At 41.8% G+C, this 9744-nt stretch overlaps 1 protein-coding gene across 2 annotated transcripts in view; it reads right to left on the bottom strand.

Moving 5' to 3' along the window:
- Positions 1 to 1419: 1419 nt before the first annotated feature.
- The window catches only part of ADGRD1 (adhesion G protein-coupled receptor D1), a 155958-nt gene continuing 147633 nt past the window's right edge, over positions 1420 to 9744 (bottom strand). For both annotated transcript variants that reach the window (XM_072880258.1, XM_072880259.1), the window contains 4 exons: positions 6346 to 6472; positions 5051 to 5092; positions 2211 to 2303; positions 1420 to 1515 (listed from right to left, as the gene is read on the bottom strand). In XM_072880258.1, coding sequence (XP_072736359.1) covers positions 1420 to 1515; positions 2211 to 2303; positions 5051 to 5092; positions 6346 to 6472 — 358 coding nt within the window. The remainder of the gene's footprint in view (positions 1516 to 2210; positions 2304 to 5050; positions 5093 to 6345; positions 6473 to 9744) is intronic.

The raw sequence follows: 9744 nt of genomic DNA, 5'->3' as shown, positions 1-9744 counted from the left end.
AGGGAGACAGCTACCGCAAACACGGAGGAGCTGGGGATACAAAGCACAGCTGCAACGCCGTTCTGCGAAGGGGGCCTCATCTCTGGAAATGGCTCTGGAGACCCTGGCTGCTGAGTAAATCCTAGAGCAAGACACATATTTAGGGGCTCTGAGCACCTCCGGGCTTATAGTCTGCTTTACCCCCAGCTGGAAAGGTGCGTCGTTGGCGCAGCCGAGATTGCACCCCCTTGTGCTCCAACCATCACTTCTGAGAACCTACAAAACACTGGTCAAAAGAAAAATTACAGTGTTTTTTCCTCCTTAAAGATACTTCATAGCAGTACTAAAGCAGAAGCTATTAAGTGCTGAGCAGAGTTTAAAACCACAAAAGGCTCTGCAGAGACCTATTTAAAAGATGTCTGTAGGTAACAATACATAGACTTATTTGTAGTCTGGCTGTCTTCACAGTATATCATTGTGTTACATTTTTGTGGTTGGAATTCAGTGTCTCGATTTGACCAGTAAAAGGAGAAAGATAAGTCACAGTGCCAGGTTTTGATTTCCAAAAGCTACAGCGCATTTGCGAAATGCACTTGATGGATACTTGCTGATTGCACCCAAAAGCTTCAGGCAAAGCAATACAAATACTTTGTATTGCGATATGTCAGCAGACACAAATCAGCGATAGAAATGCTGTAGACCGCTATAGGACAACCTTAGCCGTTTCTGCCTTTTATAGATACGATGTAAAGAGGAATATCTAAAATACTAATAGGCCACGTATAGAAGTATTACATGTTACATATGCTGTTTATGAGCATAGAGACGTATGCGTATACTAGCTTTGCTAACTCCATGCCCATGCTGGGAGCTGAGTAGCTGGAACCTGCTTCTCCCTCAAGTCCTGGCTTCCTTGTAGCATTTAAATTAATCACCACACTATGTATTTTGAATAAGCTTCACTTCGATGATTGGATTCTGCAAGGTAATAAATGTAAACAGAGGGTGCACAGCAAGACCAGAACAGCCCCATTACAACATCACAATGGGAAGCATTTCATTTTAGGGCATAAAAATCCATCTTTCCAGAGGTATGTTGCCTTTCCTCCGTTCTGGGAGCTGGAATGATTCAGATAGCCATAAGCCCTTTTTGCATACCTAGTGTTTTCATCATTGCTGACAAAACCATCCAGTGTATATTTGTGCTAGTTATTTTTACAGATATTGCTAATAGCCAAGTGGTAGAATGCGTTACGGTTTCGAAGGCAAGCAGATGAGGGCTATTTACCCAACAAAACAATATGGCAATTTCCAATTTATTAGGCAGTGATTAAAAAAGCAGTTTTCTACTGGTATTAACAGTGAGAAAAAAACTGGTGGACACTGAGTCAGAGGTCCTGAATGTATGGCTTGATTTTCACTGAGAAGCTGGTATTACTGTCAGACTGCTGATAAATCAACGCGGTTGGCTGAATTGGTGCTTTTATCCCAGGTGTTCAGCTTTGTGGGGGTTGTGCCTGGCCTGTTCCCAGTCATCTGGAAAACAAAGTAATATTGAAAATAAATTTATTTATTTTGCTAAACCACTCTTGTCTGGATGAAATAAAAGCTTGAAAGCATCTATTTACATTACAGCGTTGTCACAGTGTCTTGAGAGCATATGCTATAAAGGATTTTTAAACAGTTATTGCCGGGATCTAAGGTGATTGGCAGCGATCACTTAATAATACCTATCACTTCAGAAGTCTGGTTCTTTATAAAAACAAATGTCTTTCACCTCAAGACAATTTAAGGAGAGCTAGAAAAGCGTATTCATGTGGTGATTTATTTAAGATTTTATTCCTCAGGCTTAAAAGTAAAAGTGCCCTATCGAAAAGCCATCATCATCAGACAAATACATTGCCAAAATGCTGCTTGAATGCATAATATGAAGTCCACCACAATTGGTGGGAACAGTCTCATTGAACCATACTCCAGAGTTCATAAACCTTTGGTTACTTTTATTTGATAGTTTACCAGAAAGAATAATTTTGTCCTTTGCTTTTCAAAACAGACATTGTAGCTGCAACTTAATACTCGCTGATTCCACCTGCCTACACCATGCATTAGGTTAGGTACAAAAAATACCCACCTGCCTTCTTGTGTCCTGTTCTTTCTATCAGAATTTTATGGGGAACACTTTCAAGTACAATAGAAAGGAAAAAAAAAAAAAAGAAAGGAGGAATACTCACAATGTCTGAATTGAAGGGTTTCACATTGATGTTGCGAGTCGAACTACTGGTAAGGGACCAGACCTTGGTTTTGTGCTTAAAGGCAGCTCTAACCTTTGGGGAAAAAAAAATGAAAACAGATAGAAGATGTATTTTGAAAAAGTTGTGTTTATTTTCACAGATGCAGCCTGCAATCTTTTCCCCATTATCCTTCCTCCACATTAACGTCACTGTACTAAAAAACAACAAACAATCCGCCCCTACATTTTTCTTTGTATTTATGGTCTTATTTTAACATTTAACTTTACTTTTCAAGTACCCATACTTTAAATACAAAGCATTGTATAACCTCACGTCTCATTTCATTGGCAACGTTTTCATGTTATCTGGGTTATCCGATCCTCCTAGATGTCCAAGGTTATGACTGTATTACCATTCATCTTGTTAAAAAAAAAAATAATAAAAACAAAAAACCAAAACTGCAGGGCATATAAGCATACATCCCCAGTATTTGCAGTCCTGGTTTGAAAGATTTCATAAGGTGCCGCTGTACTCATTTTCAGCAGCTCACTAGGACACTTTCACACTTTCTAACTAAATACCCAGCCCCAGGCTGGACCACAAGCTCCTCGGTTCGGGCAGGCTCTCCCTGGAGCTCACGCAGCCCCGATGGCACCCAGATGCCACGAGGACGTAAGCCAGCTGCCAGCCTTTTGAAAACGGAAATTATGTAAAGATGCTGGATGAAATTCCCTATAGATGTAGGAAGATTCTGCACCAAGGTGAAAAGAATCAGCTGCATAAAAAAAGATGGTGAGACAGTCGTTGTTTAGGCAAGTAGGTGAGATTTATCAAGGATTACTGGCTGGAAGTGATTGACCGGTGTTACGATGTTGTGAAAAAGAACATCTTGTCAGGAGGAGCATAGCCTGCAAAACACCCAAAGTAATCTTTCCTCCCTATTCTACACTGGCAGGGCCTCAGCTACGGTACTGTGTCCAGCGTCCCAGGGAAAACAGGGACCAGCTGGAGACAGCCCTGAAGGGAGCAGTGAGGATGATCACAGGTCAAGCAAACACACATTACGAGAGGCTCAGGTTGTTTAATCAAAAGAGGAGACTGGGGGAGGACAGGATAAGTCTTACAGGCTTCCCTTTCCTGCGGAGAGGAAGGGAATGATCTACTCTTTATAGGCAGAGTAGCTAAAACGGGAAATAAGAAGCTCAAACTGCAGTAAGAAAGATGAAAACTACAATTTAGGAGCGGCAGTAGTGAGGCTGGTGAGGCACAGAGCCAAGCTGGTGAGGGAGGTCGAGGGGCTTCGATGACCGAGCTGTCGGGTGACCCTGGTGCGTTGGACGTGTGCTGCGGGAGAGGCTGCTCGGGTCCCTGTCAGACCCATTCTCCTGCGCTTCTTCATAACGTGTGTGCATTTCTGGTCCGGGTGCATTGGGAATAAAGCTCTCTTTTTTATCTAACCACTTGGAAATATCTGCAGATTTTGCTTTAGAGTATCTTGGTTTTACTTCTATGGTAAGAATGAAATTGTCAAGAAGAATTCTCACAGTTTAGCTGAAGATGTATTTTAGATATGCACAGCATACAATGGAGCCAATGAGACCTGCTCTCCAAAAATGACAGTTCACATTAGCTATCTATGAACTGGTTTTTGAGGATACAAATTCTGAAAAGTTTCTGAATTTAATTTCTCATGAGGTTCCTGGAAAAATGGCAGCAATGCAAATATTTGTATTTCATGTAAGGCATTTGAAGCTTGACAGCAGGAAGAAAGCTTTCTGAGCCTGGGGGGGAATAGAATAAAGAAATATTTCTCCTCCTTACCTTTAACCTGCCGGCTTAACTTTAGCTGATTTCAATAAAGATCAAGAATTTCATAGTCCTGCCTCTCCAAACTGATTGTAGCAAAGATCATATCAATGCTCTAAGACTGAATAGGTTGGCAAATATTAATAAATAATAACGTCTCCACAGAAGAGCTGGAGTGCTGTTGTTGCATAGGAAGAAGCAGCAGGATATGGGGCAGAGCTACTTAGCAGCATCCAGAAGAAAGAGCTATGGGAGAATCACAGCTCTGTGGGTATTCACTGAGCAGTACCCCCCGTCAGTGTGCTGGAAATGGTTTTCATAAGAAACTTCCATTATTAGTAACACGTGTTGCTGAACATTTTCTGCTCTCTGCCGTGGGACGAGAGGATGCTGCAAGCTCCAGGCCCAGCAGAGATGGTCTCCACAAGCCCCATTTACATCAGCCTTGCCTTGGCTTTACCCCAGTTGCTCTGAGACAGCCTTAATGCAAAAAGATGCCTTTTGGTCCACTATGAAAACCTGAACTTCCTGCCAAGAAAAATACCTGGAATACGTTCTACTCTGTTTGATTCCCCATTAAGGATTGCATGAGCAACTTCCAGAATTATGTTTTGCTGAGAATAATATATATTTTCCTCTCTGGAACTGCAGATGTGACAAAGCCAGAGGCCCCCCAACGGGGACTGCCAGAATGAGCCCTGCTCCCGCTCTTTAAGCATCCTCCCTTAGCAGCACAGCCCATGCCCTGCTCAGCCCCTCCAGCCCTCAGGAGTGCTTCTTCCCTTAGCCTTGAGCTGCCTTCGCTTATCTTTTTTTTTTGAAAAAAACCTTTCTTATGTTAAATAAAATAAATGTCAAGCATGGGTCAAAACGCCTTCAAGTCACAAAGCCACTAATAGTCATGTATTAATTGAAAGAAAAAAGAAATCAGTGGTACAGCAGGCAACAATAATGGAGAAAGTATTTTCTCATTTTATACTCATGTTACTTGAATTTGGTAACACCAAATTTGTTAACGCCATTTGGTTACGTACCTCTGAATTCAGAAGACAGTGAAACAGGAACATGAAAAATCCCTGAAAACAGATAAAAGGGAGAAGGGTGAAGACTGACTAAGAAGAATGAAATACAATAAGGTATTTCTCGCAGTATTGTATAAGGCAGGTATCGGTAGCTGGAGATCTATAAATATCGAAGAGTAGACCAAATTGTGCCCCGTGGTAAACTGAAGAAACCTGCAGCATTAGGTTACTATGAGGCTTGTCTGGACGTTTCCCTGCAAAACAGCACCTCCTAAACTTTGGGGTGCTAAAGGAGAAATCTGGCTGAGAAGCAGCAGGAATTCTGTTTTCATGAGAGCAAGAGAACTTTTTGTCTGTGCTTGCAAAGATAAAGACAGAGGGAAATGCTCTTTGGGTAACACTAGATCAGTATTTTTCACATTACAAAAGCAAGGTATTAGCATTAGGAAAATTTTCACAATAGAATTTTGCTATCTTTGGGCTTTTTGTCCAATGGAAGTGAAAAGGTCCCATCCCCTTTCCCTCCCAAAATAATTTTATCTTCTTTTTGGGACTATTCAGCCAAACATGTTTTTTATTTTGGACGAAAGTTGGAACTTTTCTTATCATCTTATTGGGACAACTCTGTTGCACTCTTTTTGTGACCATAGTGGTATTTGTTCCTGGGACAAAAAAGGATTTACAAGAGTTCATTTTTTTTTCCCCTTTGTAATTATTACTCGGGAAAGAATTATAACACATCTACAGATTTATGCCTCTACTGAAACATCCACTTAAAGCTAAGCAGATGCTTACCTTCCTTCTTGGACAGAGCTATTTTTCTGGATTGGTGTCTTAAGAAGACGAGGGTCTAATTGCCTGCATGCAAGAGTCATGTGCTGGTTTCTGCAGCATGCAGAATAGCTCCACTTTTCTCCTTGTGCCGCACCATTCCCAGAAACTTCTGTTCGCTTTCATTTAGTCTCAGTAATGAAGCCTCAAACTGACACTGAAAAAATGTTCTGGTATCTCTACTAAAGAATCTTGCCTGTGGTACATAGTGGTGGAAGAACGAGTTTCATTTCTCAAGCTCACTGTCTCATTTATTTAATTATTGCTACTGGAAACACTAAGGAGTGGGATAAAAGCTCTGTTCGTACACAGACTAAACAATTGCCAGCACTGGATGGTCAGCACAGACTTAAAAGACAGAGAAAGGACACAGAAAAAATCCAATAAACACAAGCATGTGAAAACGTTACTAATGATCCATTTATTGGATCTCAGCAGCCGTTCAGTAGCCATCAACTTTGCCACCAGGTACTTACTTGTAGTGAATTGAAAACAGCAAATATATACTGAAATACTAATGCGTGGGCATTGACAGCCAAAATCCCAAAGATCCACGAGCTTCCCAAGATTGGTAAGAGAACAGCGACGGCTTTAGCTGTTAGTCTGAAAGAGAAAAGGAAAATAGGAAATGTGATGAGACAGTTAAACAAATTTCAGCCCACACACCAGGGGCTTTATCAGTTATGTCCTGGCAGCAAGGCAGTGTGTGTACGACTCTCTTCGCCATAACATTTTTTTAATGGGCAAGTCTCTTAATTACTCATTCCTCATCTATGAAAATGGGGATAACAGAACTTTCGTATCACACGGGATAAATACAGATTGAGAGTCAGTAACTGAGGGTGCAGGGGAAGAGATGGAGAGATGGAGAGATGGTCCTAATAACTACGGCAGCCATATCTTCAGTCTACAGTGAAGTATCATCATTTTGTCTGTGAGGAGTCAAGTGTAAGAGTCAAAAACAGAGGGCAGAAACTGAGAACAAAGGCAGCATCACATGGAAAAACTAAAACTACTGTATAGTACATCCAAAATACATTTGCTCAGCACTATAGTTGAGTCAAGACAACACAATATTTCTCTTACAGAAAGTGACTTGGTGTCGTGGTTTAACCCCAGCTGGTAGCTAAGCCCCACGCAGCCGCTCGCTCACCCTCCCCCCCGGTGGGACGGGGGAGAGAATTGGAACAGCAAAAGTAAGAAAACCCATGGGCTGAGATAAGAACAGATTAATAGGACAGCAGAGGAAGAGAAAATAATAATCATGATAAAAGAATGTACAAAACAAGTGATGCACGATGCAACCGCTCACCACCCACTGACCGACGCCCAGCCAGTCCCCAAGCAGCCATCGCTGCCCCGGCCAAGTCCCCCAGTTTCTATACTGGGCATGACGCCCTATGGTATGGAATAGCCCTGTGGCCAGCTGGGGTCAGCTCTCCTGGCTGTGCCCCCTCCCAGCTGCTTGTGCACCCGGCAGAGCAGGGGAAGCTGAAAAGCCCTTGACCAGTGTCAGCACTGCTCAGCAACAACTAAACCATCAGCGTGTTATCAACGTTATTCTCATGCTAAATCCAAACCACAGCACCATGCCAGCTACTAGGAAGAAAATTAACTCTGTCACAGCCAAAACCAAGACACTTGGGATTTTTAATCACCATGAATGGGAAGAAACACAATGTACCTCTGCAAGATGCAAATCCTCTAACACCACAGTATTATTCTCCTACCACCCTGCTTTGTTCAGAGTTGATTCAGAGAAACATGCCAAATATTGAAATAGCTTGTGTTTCTTGGAGGTCCCTACTGATATGTTCACTCTCTTAGCTTGGAGGACTTGGCAGAATTTCAGTGAAAGGTGATATGGCAGCTGAAAAGCTAATAGCACTGAGAAAATAAGAGGGATTTTTGGTTTTGCCTTAATGAGCTATGTACAGTACGTTTGTTATAGTGGTAGATGAAAAGAAATTGTGGTATACCAGAGGATTAAATGATCATGGAAAGTTTTCTGCAGCAGCTGAATTCTGTGGACCAAATTTTATATAAAGACTAAACAAAGGGAACCACAGAGAAAACAAAGGCATTGCATTTAGAATTGTAAGATTGCAGTTACGTCTCTTCAGTGTATTAATAGCCTTCGACATTAAAGACCAAAAGAACTATGTGCTTTCTACAAGGAGCTCATTTCCTTCATCTGCAACAGGAATTAAGAGCAGCCAAAATTCACAGAGCCCTCAGGACCCTGTAGAAGAGGTACTGGCAATTTTTGCATCCGTTTTCCGCTTTGATGTAGTAATTGCTAATATCTCTCTCTGCAACTGAATACCACTCAGCCACTTCCAAGAAAGAGAGGCACAACTGACTAAATGTAACTCACAAGGATTATTGCTTATCCCACACTATTGTCTTCTCCTTATGAAGCCCTCGGAGCATCATCTCCGATTCATGCTAATGAATTGCTCTAACGAATTGTACTTGTGTGTATACAGTTATACTTAGTACAAAAATATACTAAGTATATAATTGTACTTGCATATACCCTGTAATACTGACTTCAAGAGTATCGTAGCAATAGCCCTACAGAGCGTTTCTAGTGTAATCACAGCAAAAATAGGAAGGCAACCAGATTACGCTATGGAAGTCCTTGCCACAGGATGCTAGGGATGCCTAACAAGGATCCTATAAGTTCACTTAAGATAGCTCTGTTGTGGGTTGTTAAATGTGACAATTCAGATGCAGCCGCTCGTGCAGGAAGTCTCTAATCTTTTGTATGCTGAAAGGTGGGAGTACGTATTCGGAGAAGAATCACTCTGCTTGACCTTTACAGTGGGGATACAAGGTCGGATGGACCCCCAGTCCATCTGGTTTAATCCAAGATGGCGGTCCTTGTGTTCTTAGCCTAATCTACCTGGCTTTTTGATTAAAACAATAAGCACCTCCACAGCTCGTTTTCACACCAGTTTGACCCAGTAAAGGCAGGTGTAAAATAGAGCAGGGCCAGGTGACCAATAAAGGAGTTAGCAAGTCATCACTCACTTTTTCCCAGGAAGTGCTAGACATCTAGTTCACAGCACTGGGCAACCCAAAAGCATTTATGAGGTCTGTCCCCTCTGTAATCACTCAAAAACCCCCCTGAATCCCACAGGGCAAAACATTCTTGCTGTCAAGACACTACTAACTAGACAGCCCAGAGCAATTTTGCCTGTCAAGGAGGAATAGATGTTGAACCTTTGCACACCCAGGCACCACATTTTCAGTGACAACTGTCGAAGGACAAACTCTTCCTCCTGGGCAGCCGAGTACAGTTTTGGTGGTACAAGACAGAAAGCACAAAGAAGGGAACTGTCCCCATTTGAAACATCCTGCACCAACAAGACAGACAGATCTGATCCCTCCTTACCACAGCACTTATAAACACATACTTAACTCCTGTTGTAGCCCGCAGGATTTAAGCACATGCTTGCAATTAAATATGTGTTTAAAATATTTCAGTGAATCTAGTCTATGGTACAATTGTAGATAAAGAAGCCAAGAGGGCAGTAAAGGGAACAGGGGTAGTGAGAAACTAGAAGTCAGTCCATGCTTGCTAAAGCTATGTTTTTCAGAAATTAGCAGATTTCTATTTAGCTGGAAACCTATGCAAAAGAGAAAGTTGTTTTAGGGAGATTAATGTCCTACTTGTGCCTTTTACCCCCTCATACCGATTAAAGTACAGGTTCAGGAGGGAAGTGCATAGAGCTCCATGACAAGAGACCACTTGTAATTACAACAAACATAAAACAAATGAGAATTTTGTACAACACCATTCAATGAAGAAATCTTTTAATTAAACTTAGAGACAAGACATCTTGTTCATTTCAGTGACCTGAGCACAC

This window comes from Ciconia boyciana, chromosome 15 (genome assembly GCF_034638445.1).
Source record: "Ciconia boyciana chromosome 15, ASM3463844v1, whole genome shotgun sequence".
Taxonomy (NCBI): Eukaryota; Metazoa; Chordata; class Aves; order Ciconiiformes; family Ciconiidae; genus Ciconia; species Ciconia boyciana.
This window is presented reverse-complemented; position numbering and strand designations above follow the sequence as displayed.